Here is a 22,675-nt window from a genome sequence, read left to right as displayed (position 1 = left end):
AAAATATTTTTTGTTTATTTTATATTATAATTTTATTATTTTAAACTTTGTATTTTATTATAAATAATACGAATTCTATGCTTGTAAAATCAGTTGTCATACTCCGCTCTTGACGAAATATTCAAAAATATTTTAAAACATCGGCAATAATTTATTATAGAAGTAAATAATATAAAAAAAAATCGAAAATAAAAAGCACAAAATAATTTTATTCATACAAAATATTTTTATTGAAGTAGTAAAAGTACTTAAAAAAATCAGCAAAATTCTTTTTACGTATTTGAAAATATAAAATATTAGAAAAACATCAACTAAACGAATTTGTTATGGTTAAAAACAATATAATCTTAAATATATATAATACTATTTTATACTTCACAATTACTTCACTTCAATTAGCATTAACTACAAATTAGATTTAAGTATTTGCATTATGGAAATTTAGTTAATCAATCAATTTCTCAATTGTGTTGGTGTCCAGACCTCCAATTGAAGTACCGTCACCAACAATTTTATTTTTTTAGAAGGTGGTAAGCATCGAAAGCCACTACCTTCTTTTTTTTGGTGGAAGAAAAACTCGAAAGCCTAGTCAGTGGGGGATTTCAACCGCCCTAAAAATTCCTCTCATCCGGACGAAAAGCTTCTACTGAAATTACCGTTAAGTACTACATCTGAAGCCACTAAAACTATCTTTTAGGAATGGTTAGTAAATAAAAACAATACTTACAACTTTAAAGTCTATTGTGCTTTGACAGTTCCCAATTACTCGACTTCATTTAGCAATAATTGCCCATTAAATTTATTTCGATAATCATCGAAGCCGCAACGATTTCAATAAACGTATTTGGAAAATATTGCATAATTTAGACATAAAGAAGAGGTTTTTTATTTTAGGTCCTTCGTCTACTTATCTTGAACCCAAAATGTAGTTGGAGAAAGTCTGAAAAAATTCCATAAAAGACAAAAACTTTTTTGTGTATTACTTGCAGAATTTAGCAAGAGACTTGTAGTTTTTTGTCGCACTTTCGAGCAGCCGAATGCAACTATATAAAACTTGATAAGGTGGCATCACATATTGCTCACAAAAAGTTTTATCCATGCACTGTTATTTTCATTGAACTCTCATTTATGTTTAATCAAATGTCTGTCTGTTATTCTAACTGAGACCACAATAAGTCCTAACAATAAAACCAACAAAGCAGAAGATAAAGCGTGCATTGGCATTGTGTAGTGTGTAGTGTGTGGCGTTAAGCATCTTAGGAGTATTGGGGAATCTAAAGGGATGAACTGTGTATAAGCGAAGTATAAGCGGAATGATAATGTGGTACATATAGGATGAAAGCACGTTGCCAATGCTTAATGTATGCAAATGCGTATAACATCAATCAAAATACCATAAAAACACAAAAGAAAAATGCTTCAACGTACTTCAATGCTATAAAAATCAATGTAAACCGCATTTTTGCCTTTCACGATTCACTCCGCGAACAAACCACATGCGAAAGCGCAATGACTGTGAGGACTATAAGGACTGTAAGGACACGCTTGAAATGCTTACGTACTTAAATTTAAACAGCGCTCGCTACACAAAATTAACGCCAATTTCAGTATAAAGTAGGTGTGCCGGTTTCAGTATAACAATTTACATAAAAATAGGAAACCGAGAACACCGAGAAAACCGAGATATTCAAAATCGTGTCTGATATGGGAAAAATCGCATGCTGCAAACTAGGTTGCCTGCATATTTAAGGACGTACTCGGCAGTGGCGAACGTGACGTGACGGTGAATGTCAGAAAATATTCGAGTTTTCCACTTTCAGTTACTTTCAAAACAACAAAAACAACAACAACATTTTTGTGTGCTTTAAATAATTAAATATTTTCATCATTTACATAAAAACAGAAAACTGAAAACTGAAAAGTGTAAACTATACTCATAAGAATTTCTATTTATTTTCCACTCTCTATCTTGGTTTTCTCCTTTGAAATCTTGGCACTGTCAGGCAATTTAACTTTGGTTACAAACTTTTGGGGTAAATGACATGTTGGCGTCTATCACAAACTCTTTCATTTGAACAGAATAGGATTTTCTTTTTGTATCTGTAAGTGCATTTGCTTTTATGCTTAAAGATTCTTAAGGTTTTAGTAGCTTCTTTTCCTAACAAGAAACAACTTTGAGCTGCGACTACTACTTACATTTACTTGACAACGACGTTTTCAGAAACGACCTCATATGACCGTTGTTGGAGAGTATTTATAAAAATTTTGTAAAACACTTAAAAGTTTTACTAAAATTATTATCCTGGGGGAAGAGTGTAATTTCTTTTTCTCATGCTTTCAACTTATTCTATATTATTATATGTATGTATGAGTAATATTTCTTTTTACTGCCTTAAGTGATATCCTTTGGGTGCATTTAAGGAACAAATTAATTTCTTCTTTGTGAAAGTCAAACAAAGCCAAGTAAGGAAATTAACACTAGAAAATCTTAAAGAGGAACAATTCTTCAATTTTAAACTGCAGAAAAGGATTTTAAGTGAAAGGACTATAAAGCTCAATTCAGAAGCAGATCTCATGGAACTCATAACTATGTTTGTATATTACAAAAAAAAAACATAATTCTTACATTTTTAATGTTCTACGTTTAAGCGGGTGATGGGTTTGACATAAAAGCTATAATATTTTTAATACACTTTTTAATAAACCTTAAAATAAAATGTTTAATCTTAAAACTAAACACAACAAATGTTAGAATATGTGTTAATCTACTTACTTATAAACACTTGCAGTTCCTTGTAGTTAAGTAAGGTTAGGTCATACCGGCGATTCTAAAGATCCACTTAAACCTCTTACCTCATTGTATTACCATATAAGAGCTTAGAGGTTTAAAAGCCAACTTGAACCTTTGGAAAAACCTAAAATGCGTTTTACAAAAAAAAAAAAACAACAATAATTCTATTAACTAAAATTATATATAAGATCTGTAATAAGTATAAATAGTTTACATATAAGTTGCATAGTTGTTTTTAATATTAGAAATTCTCCTGATGAAAGCAAAAGCGAATTTGCTGAAATACTTATAGAAATATACTAAAAATAACGCTCGAAATATAAGTTAAAATTCTTAAAAAACACAAAATCGTCTCTAAAATGCTCTTTCAAGGGAGGTTCTGGAACTGATCAAGAATTCCAAGAAAGTACACAACATTAATAAATAAATGGCGCCGCGCATGTTCAGGACATGTACAAAATAGTTTTTGGTTACCTTTACCTTGGCTTGGAGAAGATTCTAAATCTTCGGGACCTCATTCCTAACTGATCTAACAAAACTGCCATCTTTTAAAATCAAGGGCTTAGCCAAATTTACAAATATATCAGTTTGGTTCTCCAATAGAGGAGTCACACCTTTTTAAAAAGAAGTCGATTGTGTGGTACATACTTGGAGCTTCTGCCTTTAAGTTGGCCTCTGGCGCTGGCAAAAGGAAGGTGTCTCATTTATGATACAACAACGGATAAGTACTGGGTAAATATCAATACAGTTTCCCTCCAAGTAGATCAACCATTTATCAATATTTTACAATATGTCAGATTTTCGAAAAGTTCCATGAATATGATATTGACTATACATTCATAGGCTTTCAAAAAGCTTTTGACAAAATATACCGGTCAAAAATTAAGTTAGCACTATTAAAGAGTGGAATCTCAATAATACTGACCAACTTAATTATACTAACACTCCAGAACACAACAAGTCAAGTATTCGTTCGAGATAATTTAACAGACCCGCTCAGAGTTGAATCACGAGCCTCAGTAATACTCTCTCTTCCCTTATATTTAATCTTCCTTAATACTTATACTTAATAGTGTCCTATCAGAAATGAACGTTGATAAAAATCTGTTTAACAACGGCATCCAATTTTGTGGCTACACCGATAATATTACTATATTAGTCAGAAGCCCCAATGCTTTAAGATCGTCATTAAGAAAATTTAAGAACTCCACTGCATTAATCGAACTAAAAGTTAATCATTAAAATGCGAAATATATGCTAAGATCAAAATCTAGAGTCTGTAGTAACCAGTTTATTCTTGACAATAATAGGTTTGAAGCCGTCACAGAATTCAAATATCTTTGATTGATACTGAATTCTAAAGAAGACACATCAGCTGCGATAGAAGATAGAATTCAGGCAACTAATAAGACGTACTGCATATAAACAAAACTTTTTAAATCTACAATCTCATCAAGACAGCAAAAAGTCCGTATGTATAAATGCCTTATTAGACCATATTTTCTCTGACAGCAAATCAGTACTCCTGATTACGTTCGCATCGAGTGACTTTAAATTTAGTGTGAGAATGAAAGGAACAGAGTCCACTTAATATGGATTCCAGGAAACAGAGGATTTGAGGGAAACGAGAAAGCCCAACTACCCTGAAAAGAAGTGGTCTCATATTATACGCCAAAACTATTCTGATGTCCTTATGTAGGTTTTTTAAACTTAAAATTAATGAATGGCTGGTAAAAGCAGTTCAGATTGATTGGATAGCGCAATTGCCTGCAGACAAGCTTAAGAGTTCATGCCGAATCCCTCAAATGCTAGAACTAAGGAACTACTAATGCTGAACAGAAAAGGCGTTCATTTTGTCACAGAGTTTCTCACTGAACATTGCGGAGACAAAAAATATTTATCGAATCTAGATATTACAAGTAACGAGAGATGCCAACTTTGTCACGAAGAGTAGGAAATAGTATAACACAATATGTGTCACTGTGATAATCTTGCCAGAGTCAGACTTCGGTACTTATCAATTGCTTATACACTTATAACGGAATTAGGTAAGATCACCTCAAAGGACATAATGGCATTTTTAACTGCAATGCGCCTATGGAACGAAACTGGTTTTGTCACAATAATTCTCAAAAGATGCAGTGCCGTAGTGACATAGTCTCCAACCCTTTCAAAATCTAATGTAATCTACGTAGGAATATTTATATCTACTAAATAATTCGATGATCAAACTATTTCAATAAAGTGAACACCATTAATTTATATGCTATTATTAATCTTTCACTATTACTATTATTACTATTTTTTTATTAGTAAATAAATGCCATGGATATCAGTGAATTTGAATCAAATAATTTTTCTTTTTGAAAATATTTAATCTTCTAGGGAAGTTATTTGATTTTATATTCAACAATTATAACACAAGTAACTGATCACTATAAAAATAAAATCAAATTATAATACGTTGACGTTTTATAAATAATTTTTAAAGTTTTTACCATACATGAACTAGTTTCTTCCCCTTTTCCAAACAGAGCAAAACTCAATCCTTAAAAAGGTCTTCCCTGCAATAAATCCCCAAATGCATTAGTTGCAATCGGTAAATGAAAATATGTGAACACAGAAAGCAAAGCGAAATGACGTCCATCATCAGTTTTTCACACAAAGTTCAAATCATAAAAAATATACAAAAATACTTGAGTGGAAAAAAATAAAAAATAAAAAATAAAAATATAAAAATATAAAAAAATAAAAAAAAGAATAAAATGTTAAAATGCATGTATAAGTTGCTTTAATTCGAATCGCATGAAAACAAATAAATACTGGAGATGCATGGGGAAAACTGATGTTAACCAGGCTTAAAGCAGCAAATGCCACTGACACTGCTGCTGTCAACCCGTCGCAAGATACTTTGTTGACGACGATAAACAACAAAGCTGAATACACGGTGATGATGCTGTATATGCTAAGGATGAGCACAAATGACACAAAAACTATGATGCTTTTGATGGAGCATACATATTAGATACACTACACACACACACACAAACAAACAAACGCTTATACATTTGAAAAATGAATCTAGGTCAGATTATGCTGGGCAATGTACTTAGTAGGGCAAAAGTGGCAACTCTCACATGAATTACACTGACAACGGCTTTGTTTTTACAAGCATGCAACTCTATGCTCGTGTGTGTGCGTGGTGAGTCAGTCTGTTTGATTGTGTGTATTGGCTGCCTCTATTCCATTTGTTGTTTTATTTTCGTATATGTGTAAGTAGGTCATGTGCCAATATTGTTAAAAAATATAGGCGAGGTGCCGCTATCAATGCTGCCGCCACTGCTGTTGCTGCTGCTGCTGCTGCTGCTATTGCTGTTACTGTTGCCAGAACTTCACAGTTTCTCAGTAACATTTGCTATGATGTAAAGTATTATCAGATGACGTCACGGCGAATATACGTGAACATTCTGTTTGCAGATGCTTACGACACACAGTGTCATAATTGCAGAAAACATTCAAACTGCAATTATTTGTAGTGTTGCCATTTTTATTTATAAAAAAAATAAATTTTTTCACTTAATTGGCATATTTTTTAGCAAAAAAAATAAAATTGTAAGTACTGTACTCGTACACTCAAAATGGATGAAAAAGTATTTTTAAGATTTTATGGAAACACTCAACATTGTTTACAATTAAAAATACACGTATTTCTCATAAAATTGGGATATGCAAGTGTATATTCTATTTACATATACAATATAATATAAATTTTGAGCAACTGAAGCTAGACTCAGAAAAATAATTTGGTTGATTTAAGCAGATTTTAACTAAATATCAGGTCAAAATATTCTTACTCGACGCATCATATTATATCTACCATACCACCATTCTATATATTCTTTACCACATGAGCTAAAATTTCTCAACCAAAATAATCAGGTGAATTTATTATTACTAGTTAAGTGATTAGAGATACTAAACTGAGTGTAGACTTCACTGTATAGCGCAATATAATTGCATCTTATGTGACACTACAAACGTGACGGTATATCATTTATATCAAAATAACATAATAATTATTTAAAACACAATATCATACCAAAAAGGCATTTCCATTTACATAAAACTTTTGCATATAGACTCGCCTATCAAATCTCAAGATCGACTTGGTCCAAACAAGAAACATACCAGTCAACTGCTTAATCTAAAGCGAAACCAACTCAGTACTACGATACGGTATCGGCGCTGACTTTGAGCTAGAAAAATATTCTATATTTATATTTCTGATTTCATAGTCTTTAGATTTTTTGTCATTTAGCGCTGTACGCTAACGTTTTTTATTTCAAAATCTTTTTTTTTGATACTGTTAGTTAACACTATATTTTATTCTGTTTTGTTTTAATTTTATGTATATATTTGAGATAAGTTGAGCACTGTCTGCGTGTGTACATAAAGTGTCAATATGATATGCAATATGATATTTTCAATGGTCGACTTTATCTTAATCTCTCGACTTAATCACCCCAGTTTGGAATATTTACGATTATATCCAAACTTATGTCAAGTAATGAAAAGTATTTAATCTTATACTAATCAATATAAATAACAATATGATTTACCGCACTAACGATGTGGATTGAAGTCCTGCTAAGATTGATCTAAAAACATCTTTTAAATAAATAAAACCTCAAGCACTTATTAAATACACAAAAATCTACATAGAGATTTAACTCTATATGGTATCGCTAAAAGGATACCGCAGTCAATGCTAGGTTACAAAAATACAGATCAACCTAACAGTATGATTTCATATAAATATTCTGGGAGATTCCGATCTTGCAGTTGCTGCTGTGTGATGAAGGGTTTTGTTATAATATCAACCAAATGATGAGAGATTTTAGTAAATTTCAATATTTATATACTGAAAATTCTACACCAATAAAATTATAAAGCCACCCGAAAAATGATAAGCGGTCACAAATAGTTGTGGCCAATACATACCTCATTAGAAATTCATTTAGCCCCCGGTTAGTTTTTATATCACCCAATAATTTGTTTTTAAATATCGGACTGTGAAGTTTGAAAGCTTTTGCATTAACATCACTAACACAAACAAATCACACACGCCATCTACGGGCAGCTAAATAGTGGAAATAGTGTTGTCTAAACGCGGTACCAGAAAATTGGCATTCTGCCATATATATATTTAAATTGAACAGAGTAATATCCAGCAGAATCGATACAAAGAAATATTTAAAATTTTTCTCTTATTAATTAAACATATAGTTTATAATAGTATTTATATTACAAATAGATTGACTGGTATACTATTAAAGTCTATGCTGTTTAAATCCTTTGGAAGCCTAATAGATAAAAACTATTTGTGAAATTTTAAGTTATGACACCTGAGAACTTTTATTGCTTTTAAACTAATCACCAAGCCATGCCACAATGTAATCAAAGCACACTCTGGCTGCTAGTAATCCATTTAGAGTTTGTAGATAAAAATTCCTTAAATTAATTCCCTGTTATATGTTATATGCGACAACTGAAGCATCCCTTATCTTCTTAACACTCTTCCTTGCACAGAATCACTGTTAATATTCCAAAAACAAAATTTAAGCCAAAATTTCTGCACAAATTTATTCTATAGAAAAGTGCAATTTACAACAAAAACTAATAGGAATAGAATGGACACTCTCACTTCCCTTAACATTTGCAACATTTCAGATTCTCTTAAATAGTTCATTTAGTACACCCTCACCCTAGAAGGGTGTGAAGGCACAAAAGCATAAAAAACTGCTTAACTAAGGATAATAAACAAGCGGCCACTCTCGGAGTCTAACACATGAGCGCAGTGAATACGTTTTATGTGTTACATCCACTTCGGTTGGGTCACTGAACTTCCTTGGTCACACAGGTTGTTGTTTCTATTTATTTGAAGTGCAAACGCAGTACAGCAGATTTCTTTGAACTTCATCCAAGCAACCAACCCAATTTCACTTAGTTTCCACTGACATCGATGCACTTAAGCTTCTGCTCTATTCAACAATTTTGCAAACTATGATTCCGATTTTTTTTTTATGGAGAGCTGTAGGCATGTATGAGTATCCATACTGACATAAATGCAAATATTTACTTTTACTTTTATGAGATAAAATTTGTTTATTCAGTTGATATTTTTTATGAGGATTTTGAGAACAAAGCGACTTTTATTCAAACGAAAGTTGAGATAACCACTTAACATAGAATGCAGTTTTTCCCAACGTGCTAACTAAATCCATAAAAAGAAATTTTATATCCCCTAAAGGTTTTGGAAACCTAAATATTGAAATAAAACAAATTTTTGTATATTCAGTTTCCACTGATATTTAAGTTTATTTTAAAATTATATATTATATATAAGTCACTACAAAGACATATATATTTTATAACACTTTTCTAATAAACTGGGTAATAAAAACATTTGCTATTTGTTGTCACTAGATGGTGTTGATAACATATATATTATGTTAAAACTGTTTTGAGCTAGTGCACTTTAGCACTTATATTCTTTTTTAACTCGAGGTTTCTTCAAAACCCCTCTTTGCGCCTTGACTAGATTATTGTTTATCACTTTATCAGACTAAGTAATAATTGACCTCAGATCTGCATACCTCCCCGAGGAGCCTGACAATACTAAACCGATTATGTCAGATAAACACTTGTGTGAAAGAAGACCTTTTAGGCTAATTTTTTTATGAGTTCAGTTGTGTAATTTATCAATCGTACAAAAAGTTATATTCAGTTATACATGAGCAAAATATCTGAAGAAATACATTCTGTGCTGCTTTACTACTATTAACAAAAAGTAAAGGTACTACAGAAACGTGTCGAAAAATTTGTGCAGCTTACGGTAAGAATGCTGCAAGTGAACTCCAGACCCAGAAGTAGCTTACTCGATTCCGTTCCGATAATTTCAATATGAAATATTTATTTCGTTCTGGTCACCCAAACACCACAAAAAGCCGATTAAATGTTGCAACTTCTCGAATAAGACCGACACACAAACTGTCAGAAGATACCGATCCCAGCAGTAGTTTGCTCTATCCGTTTCCGGTAATTTAAATGCCTAAAATGTACCCTGTTCTGGTCACCCAGTCATTAAAAGAACCGATTAAATTTTAAAACCTAAGATAGTGGAGGCACAAGTAATCCACCACATGACAGTTTGGAATTATTTAAAAGAGAATGCTCTACAAAGTACCTCCATGTTACGGCAATGAAACTCAATTGATGGAATTATCATCTGCGAAACTTTGCTGAAATGCAACAAAATCAAATCATTCATGAAGCCAATCAATACAGGCGATAAAAAATGGATAACATATAAAAATATCCAATCATTGGTAAAAACCTGCAATCCTCCACAAACGATTTCAAAGCCTAATGTGATAGACTAACTATCTAAGATTTGTGTGTTGATTTGTTGCAAGGATTGAAAGGAAATTATATATTAAAAGGTGCTTTAACCTGATACAATGGTTAATTCGGTCATCTAGTGTTCACAAAGTAAATAAAATTTGATAACAGAAAAGAAATTATATTCTATTATGACAATGCCAGGATATACACATCTTTGATGAATTGGAACCTGATTGAGAAGATTTGATACATTCGCCGTATAACCCGGACATTGCACCATCTGACTACCATTTGTTTTGATCTCTATAACACTCTCTTAATGATAAAACATTGGATGACCCAATAACCATCGAAAATAAAAATTTTTCAATAAAAAAAATTTTTACTTAAAAATTTACCCATAGATTGCAAATACTTTTTATATCACCCAATACAATATTAAGACTGTGATCTTCCTTAACACAGTTTTTCTCTGCTGATAGCTATCCATATCAACAAACCAGCATGATGTACATATTATTGAAAGTAGTGCTGCTATAAAGCTGTTATCTTCTGTACACAACACAATAAATTATTGAAAAAGTCTCTATATAGGCGAACTGCACATTTTAATGGGGAATTTGAAAGTTTAGTATCTATCAAATGCAGATTTCTATATTTACTTCTTCAGTTTCTGATTATCATAATGACTTATAATGTATTAATTTTATAATAGACCACATTTCGAGTACATATGTTAGTTTGCTATGTGAAACATCAATCCATGTACTAGCCAAATCTTTGTAAATTTACAGTTGGTACTATATTTCTATATATTCTATATTCACAGTTGGAAACGTTCCGCCTGTCTTAAACATTACTTTTTAATATAAAATTCCTTATCGGCTAGCAGACGAACCAAATGAAAAAGCTTTTTATTTAAAAATTTTCAGCATATATTTCGTTCTGTTTTTTAGAACTTCATCAGTGCTCAGTTCGCTAATTATTTATAATACAGATATTTATCCAAAATTGAAATAGCTACCAAAAACATAGAAATATAAAGACATGTAATTTGCCTCTGTTAAAAAAATCATGAATTCTGAAAAGGTACACGCAATGGGAAAAACATGTCTGTTCAAACGTATAAACAATCGAACTTATTATTTTTGTATGATCAATGCTATTTTGTTAGGGAAGTCAGCAATCAAACCAATAGCGAACATGTTGTATTTTGCTTGGACAAAATCATATAGAAAAAACTCTAATATCAGAGCAAATGCACACATAGCTTCTAGCTCATGCGTATGTAAGTTTCTTGGTAAATTTTTTCTACTCTTCTTTTTATTGCACACTTACTAAATATATATGTGCATGGGTAGGTGAGACAATATTTTTGAATGTGATGCTTGGATTTTGTTTGTGTGCTTTTTTTTTTCTTAAAATATATGACTGGCTTCGTGTGCATGAAATGCACAAGTCTTCCAAATTATTTAAAATTTGATTTTTGCTGAAATTTTATACTAGCTTCATACTAAAATATGATGTTTGCCTATGACATGATGCGAAAACACCGGAGTAGCGCAACCACAGTTGTTATTAGTGTAAATGCTCTTAATATATTTGGCTGTCCAGACTCGGCTATGCCATACAGTAACACTAGTTTCATGAAGAATATTCATAAACACCATATTATACAATAATTGATTATGCTTTATATATTAAGTTTTTATTATTATATTCTTATATTAAATACAATAGAATTATTAACTAAATTTTATTACTTAAATTATATAGAATACAACTATAAATCTTAGATAACTAATTATACATTAACTTAAATTAACTAGAACTATTAACTAAATTTAATTGCATATAACTTATAACTGTTTAAAATGAGTTTATTTATTTAGGGTGAATATTTTTGTTTCATTGCTAATTTTTCTAAACATTTATAAATAGTATATTTTTTATTAAAATTCAAATTTTTGCAATTGTTTTTAATATGCTGGTAAATTTTGCACTATATTAACAACTTTTTAGGTTTAAAAAACCCTCAGTACTGCCATTTAAATAGCATTGAAGATATCATAAAGTTATTAAAAATAAAAATTAATTTGATATAACTTATTGAAAGTATTAATTAATATAATTAAGTTAATGTTTTACACAGAAGTTCAAATATTTACAATTTCTTTAATTTATTGTTAAATTTTACACTATTTTTTTTAAGTACCCAGTTTGATTTAGCACTTTTATTGAAAAGTTTTTTAACAAAATTTCATTGTGGCACCCGTAAATCGGATCCTTAAATCAATTATTGTTATAAACTTTTTTATTTCTTTTTTTTATAGTGTTTGATAAGATTTCTTTAATACCATTTAAATGGTATTCTGTTTTGAAAAAGAAAGTAAAAGGTGATCACCTTTTACTAAAAAATCTTTCTGACGATCTCTATAAAATGTGCGTTTTACATTTTGAAATTTTTAAAAAAATATTTGAAAACATCGGCTCCTCAAACCAATTTTCGCTTTGTACATTTTTTTTCATTTCTTCTTTTATGCTATTTATTATAATTTTTTTAATGCCATTTACATAATAATAGTTTTCAAATATTTTTTTAAAAATTTCAAAATGTAAAACGCACATTTTATAGAGATCGTCAGAAAGATTTTTTAGTAAAAGGTGATTACCTTTTACTTTCTTTTTCAAAACAGAATACCATTTAAATGGTATTAAAGAAATCTTAGCAAACACTATAAAAAAAAGAAATAAAAAAGTTTATAACAATAATTGATTTAAGGATCCGATTTACGGGTGCCACAATGAAATTTTGTTAAAAAACTTTTCAATAAAAGTGCTAAATCAAACTGGGTACTTAAAAAAAATAGTGTAAAATTTAACAATAAATTAAAGAAATTGTAAATATTTGAACTTCTGTGTAAAACATTAACTTAATTATATTAATTAATACTTTCAATAAGTTATATCAAATTAATAAGTAATTTTTATTTTTAATAACTTTATGATATCTTCAATGCTATTTAAATGGCAGTACTGAGGGTTTTTTAAACCTAAAAAGTTGTTAATATAGTGCAAAATTTACCAGCATATTAAAAACAATTGCAAAAATTTGAATTTTAATAAAAAATATACTATTTATAAATGTTTAGAAAAATTAGCAATGAAACAAAAATATTCACCCTGAATAAATAAACTCATTTTAAACAGTTATAAGTAATATGCAATTAAATATAGTTAATAGTTCTAGTTAATTTAAGTTAATGTATAATTAGTTATCTAAGATTTATAGTTGTATTCTATATAATTTAAGTAATAAATTTAGTTAATAATTCTATTGTATTTGATATAAGAATATAATAATAAAAACTTAATATATAAAGCATAATCAATTATTGTATAATATGGTGTTTATGAATACTCTTCATGAAACTAGTGTTACTGTATGGCATAGCCGAGTCTTGGTAGCCAAATATATTAAGAGCATTTACACTAATAACAACTGTGGTTGCGCTACTCCGGTGTTTTCGCATCATGTCATAGGCAAACATCATATTTTAGTATGAAGCTAGTATAAAATTTCAGCAAAAATCAAATTTTAAATAATTTGGAAGACTTGTGCATTTCATGCACACGAAGCCAGTCATATATTTTAAGAAAAAAAAAGCACACAAACAAAATCCAAGCATCACATTCAAAAATATTGTCTCACCTACCCATGCACATATATATTTAATAAGTGTGCAATAAAAAGAAGAGTAGAAAAAATTTACCAAGAAACTTACATACGCATGAGCTAGAAGCTATGTGTGCATTTGCTCTGATATTAGAGTTTTTTCTATATGATTTTGTCCAAGCAAAATACAACATGTTCGCTATTGGTTTGATTGCTGACTTCCCTAACAAAATAGCATTGATCATACAAAAATAATAAGTTCGATTGTTTATACGTTTGAACAGACATGTTTTTCCCATTGCGTGTACCTTTTCAGAATTCATGATTTTTTTAACAGAGGCAAATTACATGTCTTTATATTTCTATGTTTTTGTAGCTACGTTGCTAGCATAGGCAACCATCTCCGTTCTTTTTACAATAAAGACCTTTAAGATCTTATTTACGCCAAAAGCTAGAAAAGGTGTGATAGCACTCCTCCCTAATTGTTTCCCTTTGTAGTTCTCTTGTTCACACAATCCATTACCATAGTAGCCTTGACGACTCCGCTGCCAAGCATTATACTAGTCCATGCTGTTATTGTACCAGCGACAAAAACATAGAAATATAAAGACATGTAATTTGCCTCTGTTAAAAAAATCATGAATTCTGAAAAGGTACACGCAATGGGAAAAAACATGTCTGTTTCAAACGTATAAACAATCGAACTTATTATTTTATGTATGATCAATGCTATTTTGTTAGGGAAGTCAGCAATCAAACCAATAGCGAACATGTTGTATTTTGCTTGGACAAAATCATATAGAAAAAACTCTAATATCAGAGCAAATGCACACATAGCTTCTAGCTCATGCGTATGTAAGTTTCTTGGTAAATTTTTTCTACTCTTCTTTTTATTGCACACTTACTAAATATATATATGCATGGGTAGGTGAGTCAATATTTTTGAATGTGATGCTTGGATTTTGTTTGTGTGCTTTTTTTTTCTTCAAATATATGACTGGCTTCGTGTGCATGAAATGCACAAGTCTTCCAAATTATTAAATAATAAATAAATTAAATTATTAAATTAAATTATTATTAAAATAAATTATTAAATAATATTTATGAATGATTAGAAAAATTAACAATAAATAATATTATTCACCCTTATATAAATAATTTTATTTTAAATAGTTATAAGTAATATGTAATTAATAGTTAATAGTTCTAGTTAATTTTGTATAATTAGTTATCTAAGGTTTATAATTGTATTCTATATAATTTAAGTAATAAAATTTAGTTAATAATTCTATTGTATTTGATATAAGAATATAATAATAAAAACTTAATATATAAAAAATAATCAATAATTGTATAATATGGTTTTTATGAATATTACTGTATGGCATAGCCGAGTCTTGATAGCCAAACATATTAAGAGCATTTACACTAATAACAACTGTGGTTGCGCTACTCCGGTGTTTTCCATCATGTCATAGGCAAACATCATATTTTAGTATGAAGCTAGTATAAAATTTCAGCAAAAATCAAATTTTAAATAATTTGGAAGACTTGTGCATTTCATGCACACGAAGCCAGTCATATATTTGAAGAAAAAAAAAGCACACAAACAAAATCCAAGCATCACATTTAAAAATATTGACTCACCTACCCATGCATATATATATTTAGTAAGTGTGCAATAAAAAGAAGAGTAGAAAAAATTTACCAAGAAACTTACATACGCATGAGCTAGAAGCTATGTGTGCATTTGCTCTGATATTAGAGTTTTTTCTATATGATTTTGTCCAAGCAAAATACAACATGTTCGCTATTGGTTTGATTGCTGACTTCCCTAACAAAATAGCATTGATCATACATAAAATAATAAGTTCGATTGTTTATACGTTTGAACAGACATGTTTTTCCCATTGCGTGTACCTTTTCAGAATTCATGATTTTTTTAACAGAGGCAAATTACATGTCTTTATATTTCTATGTTTTTGCCAGCGACCCGTTTAAGTCAGCTAAGTTACCTATGTTAACATGTGAGTCAATGTGGAAATGTAAGCTAAACAGTGAAATCGACTTTAAGTATGTCATTTTATATTTAAGATGATTTAGTCAATTTGTGATAGTAGTTTTAACTATATTATGCATATCTATGCTCCAGAATTAGAACAACGCGAGGAATAAAATTTAACAGAACGTTTTAAGCTTTAAACCCAAAATGTTCGTTTGGAAATTATAATAATCGCCAAATATAACTCAATGATATGAAATAAAAATGTACTATACTTTAAAAAAAAAAATGCATTCGTTTTTAAGTTAGAAATGTAATATTCGGGGTATTCAGAAAGAACTCGGGAATTCAGTATTCTATAAGTGCTACGGGGCAGCAAATGATAAGAGAAAGTTTATCAAATGTCTAGTTACGATGTGCAGACAAAATATTCATATATGCATTTATTTTTTATTCCAAATAAAATAGCTTCTTTGTTTATTTTAAAATTAAAACTTATTAGTTATTTAAATTCATTTCAAAAAATATACTATTAGCGCCATCTCTGTGCGAATAGTTGAAATAATATTGATTTTTCCTTCACTCTTTCATTGAGATTTTCACTTTCGCCAAAAATGAAAATTGTGCTTAACTTCACCTAACAACAAGAGCAGAAATAGTATCGGTATTTTCAATAGGTAGACAAAGATATAAAATATTACTAAAAAAAATAATTAATTATTTTTTATATATATTTTAGGCTGATACCGTTTCAAAATTAACATATCAATAAATAAGTATAATTGAATTTGCATTTATTTTTATTATTGCTTGAGAACAGTAATTGTAATTGTTGCGCATGGTGGAAAAGCCCAACAAGTGGAAGTTATTGTGATAAAATAAATTTATAAAATATTTCTATTATTGACGACATCACTTCATCATAGTCACCATAGGTCTTGCAGAGACAGCTGTATTGGATATAATGGCTGCTAATCTACAGCAGCAACGGATCATTAATCACCAGTTGAGGCGTGAAGTAGACGTACCACGGATGCAGGTATCCGAAGCATGTTTGCTCATAATGAAGTACATATCGGACCATGAAAGTGATGATTGCCTACTTAATGGTTTCACTAGCCAGAAAGTCAATCCATTTAGAGAGAAAGCTTCCTGTGCAATTTTGTAAGCTAGCCTAACACTAAAAGCAATTATGTAGCTCTAATCTAAAGTATTATATTTTTATGTATATATATAATATATATATAACATATGTTTATCATTTATAGCAAAACATATATTATAATAATTTTTTTTTAACTGTGTGCAATGATAAACACTAGACTTTTTATAAAGTAACTATAACGATATAAATACATACATATATATACATATACATATACATATAAGAAATTAGCCAAAATATCTATTACTGAAATGTTAAAGTATTACTAAAATTTAGACATATTTATTGATATATTAACAAATACAGCCGTCTTATTCTACTAAGAAAACTCTATTTGCATATAAAATAAAATGTACTAATATTTATTTATGCTTTTAGAATTATATGAAACAATATTTATATATATGTATATATAACACATATACATTAATAAATTTATATATTTATATGCATGTAATTCGAAAATATTATATATACAAATAAAATGTTAACTATTGTAGTAAAAATATTTAATAAAATAAAAATTACAATATAATATAAATGGTTTTTGTATTTGTGTTGCTGATAAAGCTACGCTTTCTTTATAATGACAAAGAAGCTATATGTAAAATTTAGAGGGTCTTCGAATAGCAAAGAAAGAAAGGAGAAATGGCTGACCATACTCATAAGTGCTCATAATCAGTGGTCTTAGGAAATAATCGAATTTTAATTAGTTTATAGTCTGTATATAATTTATTTGGACTGCAAGTGCCAGGCTTAGAACTCGTGCCTGTCAAATTAGACAGACAAATCTTAAAAGTGAAATTTAGGAGACTTGTAGATTATGTTAATCTGGCTAGATGCGAGGTACGCATAGGTTGGCCTCTAACGGTAACCAGATAAAATGAAAACTTTATGCAGATTTTGTAGCAAGCATTTTTGGGAATTTAAAGATTACGAATTATAGGTCTATTTCTGACACAGCGGACTATAATCTACAGTGAATTGAATACAAAAATATCAAATACAATAACAATAAAGCAGCAAATACACACACATATGCAGGAATTATATACGAGTATGTGTACAAATTACTAGGTATAGATAGTACTCAATCCTATGAAGTATGACCTTCATTAATTCGACGGTTAATTATAAAAAATGGTTTATGTAAACAATCAAATCAGCTGTAGTAATTAATGCATATATTAAAAATATTATTTTCAGATGGCTAAAACGCTGTAGCTGTCAACTATAGTATATAACTGTACATATAATAAATTTCTTCATAATAAATAAATTTAAAATAAAATAAAATGAAATAAAACAAAAATACTTCTACTACTTACAAGTATTTTGTATTCTGTTTCTACTATTAATCCTATTATTTTTGTTTAACAAAGTTTAATACGTTTTATAAAAAAACTCATACTGATTACCCTGATACTGATAACAGAGAACAGTAGTGGCTCTAAATCAAAAATAGACGTCACCGGTACTTAACCTAGTACTAACATCCATTTCGCAGAAAAAATTGCGATGAGTCTATGTAAAGAATTATTTCTAATTATTTTCTATAATATAATTTTCTATAAATAATTGGCAACGCGGCGTCATCGAGAAGATTCTACTGTCAGGTGCTACGCTTATTGTGAATGACCATTTAGTTTTGTAGCCGATTGTCAAATAACGCGTGTTGAGGTTAAAACGTATTCGCCTTAGTTTTTCGTTAGTGAAGTTCTTCTATAAAATCTGTGCATTAAAATGGCTTTATCTGTACCAAAAGCGCCCGGAGTGGCTCAAATGCTTAAAGATGGAGCAAAAGTAAGTAAAATATGTAAAATAAACAAAGTTTCATTTATATATCCATATAATATATGCATATAATTGTACAAAAATGAAACATGCTGAAGTACGCCTTCAATGGCTAAACGGTATTAGTCATCGCGAGTAATACAAATTAAATTATATACATTTTAATAAATTAAATTCATTTAGTATGTGTATAAATAGTAAAATACAAATAATTTTAGATGTACAGTGGTTTGGAGGAAGCTGTATATCGCAACATTACCGCATGCAAAGAATTCTCACAGACCATGCGTTCCGCCTATGGACCAAACGGTATGAACAAAATGATAATTAATCATATCGAAAAACAGTTCGTAACCAGTGATGCAGGCACAATAATGCGTGAACTGGATGTTGAACATCCAGCTGCAAAATTAATCGTTATGGCAAGTCAAATGCAAGACGCCGAAGTTGGTGATGGCACCAATTTTGTAGTTGTCTTTGCCGGTGCACTGCTTGAAGCTGCTGAGGAATTGCTACGCTTGGGTATTACTACTGCCGAAATTGCTGACGGCTATGAAAAAGCATTAAACAAATCTTTAGATATATTACCAAAATTAGTTTGTCATGAAATTGAAGATTTTCGTGATGTAGCGAAAGTGAAACGCTGCCTTAATGCTTGCATTATGTCAAAACAATACTCTGAAGAGGAATTCCTAACTGAATTGATAGCCAAAGCTTGCGTTTCAATTCTACCAGATAAAAGCACTTTTAATGTTGATAATATACGCGTCTGCAAAATTCTCGGAAGTGGCTTAGCTAAGTCAGAAGTAGTGCGTGGTATGGTATTTAAGCGTTTTGTTGAGGGTGACGTGACCTATGCAGAGAAAGCAAAAGTTGTCATTTTCTCTTGCCCAATTGATATTATACAAACAGAAACTAAAGGTACTGTTCTAATCAAAAGCGCTGACGAATTGATGAATTTCTCTGCTGGTGAGGAGAACTTGTTGGAATCACAAATTAAATCTATTGCTGAAGCTGGTGTAAAGGTAGTTGTATCTGGTGGCAAAGTTGGCGATATGGCTTTGCATTTCCTTAACAAATATGGACTTATGGCAGTACGCTTGAACTCAAAATTCGATTTACGTCGCTTAAGTCGTGCAGTAAATGGTACAGTGCTTCCTAGAATTGCCACACCAAGTCAAGAAGAATTAGGTTATTGCGATAAAGTATGCATTGAAGAACTGGGTGATACCACTATCGTCGCATTCAGGTTAATATACACTTAAAGTTTATGCAACAATCATAAATATTTACTAATTTTTTTTATTTATCTCAACAGAAATGAAGGCGCTGAGTCACGTATTGCCACAATTGTAATACGCGGTGCTACAAACAACTTTATGGATGATATTGAACGTGCACTTGATGATGGTGTTAATAACTTCAAAGGACTGACCCGCGATGGTCGTTATGTGCCAGGTGCAGGAGCAACTGAAATCGAGCTTGCTACACAACTTGCCGCCTATGCCGATACATTACCCGGCTTGGAGCAATACGCAGTGCGCAAATTCGCTACTGCTTTAGAAGTATTCCCCAAGGCTTTAGCTGAGAACTCTGGTGTTAATGGCACAGAAATTATAAATCAATTGTATTTGGCGCATAAAGATGCTGCTGGTAAAAATATTGGTGTTGACATTGAAGCTGAAAAAGCAGGTACTGTTGATGTCACGAAAAAGGATATTTTCGACTTATTCCAATCAAAGTACTGGGGTATTAAATATGCTGTGGGTGCAGCTAATACTATACTCAAAGTTGATCAAATCATTATGGCCAAACGTGCAGGTGGTCCAAAACCAAAGCAAAACACTGGCAGTGATGATGAAAGCTAGAGTAGACGTTAAGCATTCATTATTAATATTTATTTCTACACAGATTTATAACTTTACTTGAACAAACTCACCTTCTATCATTTTAATTTCGTATATTTGCTGCATATACTTTTAGCGAAAACAAATAATATAAAATTTAAATTAAATATCACAATGATATAATTGCTAAAAGTATTTATTAATATTATAATTTAATTTAATTACATTAATGCAAACCGATAATGTAAAGCTAATATAAAATTTAATCATTTTTATTATGAAAAAACGAATGTTTTTACACAACTAATAAAAAATAATACTTCATCAAAAAGGAATTATATTATTATTTTATATTAATAGAACTTTGACAATAATATCTCAAATTATTAGCTCATCAAATTTTATAGATTCGAATAATATAAAGTAATATGTAAAAAATATTTAAAAGGGTGAGAAAAATTGTTAATATAATAATATCGTTTGCAGCAATGACTAGGCATAAAATGTAAATTATTCCCACTTCCGTTTCAAAAGATATATTACACCTAATGCCACTGCAAGTAAGATTAGTTATTTATAAATGGACAATCAGAATTTAAGTTCTCAGATCCACATAAGAGAATCCCAGTCTTCTTCCGTTTTAAAATGCCACTGCAAGTCTTAAATGGCGCAAATGCCTAATATCACTGCAAATAAGATCAGTTCCTTTCTAAATCGACAATTAGAATTTGAGTCTTCAGATCCACAAAAGGGAATCTTAGTCTTCTTCCTTTTTAAAAGATATATTAGACCTAATGCTACTGCAAGTAAAATCAGTTCCTTGATCTGAAGACAATTAGAATCTGCGTCTTCAGATCCACATAATAGAACTAAAGCAAAATGTTGCCAAATATTCGATAATGACAAGCAAAGAAATTATAAGGAATTTAAGTCCCGAAAAAAGTTCGTATTTGAGCTAAATAAAATAGAATAGATCTTGAAAATGACGCATATAATTTAAAATTCTGTACCTCAAAATATCATACGAATGATACTATAATAAAATTTAGCAAATAACTGGAAGTACATATTCCAAATATTATCTCTTCTGAGCCACTAGAACATCAAAAATCATCTTTTAGGTTGTGGTATATTATTATTTTAATCTAACGAGAGTATATATTTATATATCTCGCCATACTGGCCTGTAGACATGCCGCGATTAATGAATTGGACTGATTACTGAGCAGGTCTAAACAAATGGAAGTAAAACGTCTTAATGGAAGTATTAACAAAGAAAAAGACAAAATATTTATGAAGCTGTCGGGGAACCTCAGTACGAAGCTTTTCAAATAATTCGATTATCAAAAAGGATAATCGAATTATCCAAATATCGATTAAAATATCTGTAGAATATTTGGCAAGAGAAAACATGTATTCGTTAAACCTTTTAAGCTTTATTTATTCTAATAAAAGACATTAATAGTTGTTGCAAATTTATTGCAATACTAAATTGTCATTAAAACGCAAAAATTTATTTGAATTTTGTTAGAATTAAAGACCGAAAACAATCAAACCATAAGAAAAGTTCATAGATATCAAATTAATCGACTTTAAATTAACTTAAATAACATTGCACTATATATTATAGCCTGTTTAAGCTGGCATTGATTTATTGCAATAATAAAAATTATTGCAATTAACCAATATAGGTGTTCAAACTATACATTTTGAATTAATGCAATTAAAGAAGCATCAAGTGTTATTGTTTCGTTTTAATTCTGCAAATTCTACATGAACTGTATTAAAAATGTAATGGTCTGTTCCCGAACTTTTCACATATCGTACAGTACGAAGTCACAACTCGGTCTCACAAAATCTCTCATCCTACTATGCATTTGGTACTAGAACAGAAAATAGTAAAATAAAATAAGAATTTACTTGATTTTTACTAAAATTACGTACTGGAACAAACGTAACATATCATGGAGAAAATGAAAAATTAATAACAAAAAAA

The 22,675-nt window shown here is 30.0% G+C and overlaps 2 protein-coding genes across 2 annotated transcripts; both read left to right on the top strand.

Annotated features, from left to right (window-relative positions):
- The first annotated feature begins 16,498 nt into the window (after positions 1–16,498).
- Positions 16,499–17,339, top strand: LOC119681206 (guanine nucleotide-binding protein subunit gamma-1-like). The gene is made up of 2 exons (XM_038094324.1): positions 16,499–16,550; positions 16,613–17,339. The coding sequence occupies exon 2, from the start codon at positions 16,838–16,840 to the stop codon at positions 17,039–17,041; it is 204 nt and encodes a 67-aa protein (XP_037950252.1). The 5' UTR covers positions 16,499–16,550; positions 16,613–16,837; the 3' UTR covers positions 17,042–17,339.
- A 1,341-nt stretch (positions 17,340–18,680) lies between these two features.
- LOC119681195 (T-complex protein 1 subunit theta) lies at positions 18,681–21,004 on the top strand. Its single transcript, XM_038094309.1, has 3 exons — positions 18,681–18,841; positions 19,051–20,081; positions 20,151–21,004. The coding sequence occupies exons 1-3, from the start codon at positions 18,782–18,784 to the stop codon at positions 20,698–20,700; spliced, it is 1,641 nt and encodes a 546-aa protein (XP_037950237.1). The 5' UTR covers positions 18,681–18,781; the 3' UTR covers positions 20,701–21,004.
- The last annotated feature ends 1,671 nt before the right edge of the window (positions 21,005–22,675 follow it).

This window comes from Teleopsis dalmanni, chromosome 2 (assembly GCF_002237135.1).
Source record: "Teleopsis dalmanni isolate 2A chromosome 2, ASM223713v2, whole genome shotgun sequence".
NCBI classification, from domain to species: Eukaryota; Metazoa; Arthropoda; class Insecta; order Diptera; family Diopsidae; genus Teleopsis; species Teleopsis dalmanni.
Note: the sequence above shows the minus strand (reverse complement) of the source record. Positions and strands in the feature narration are given on the sequence as shown.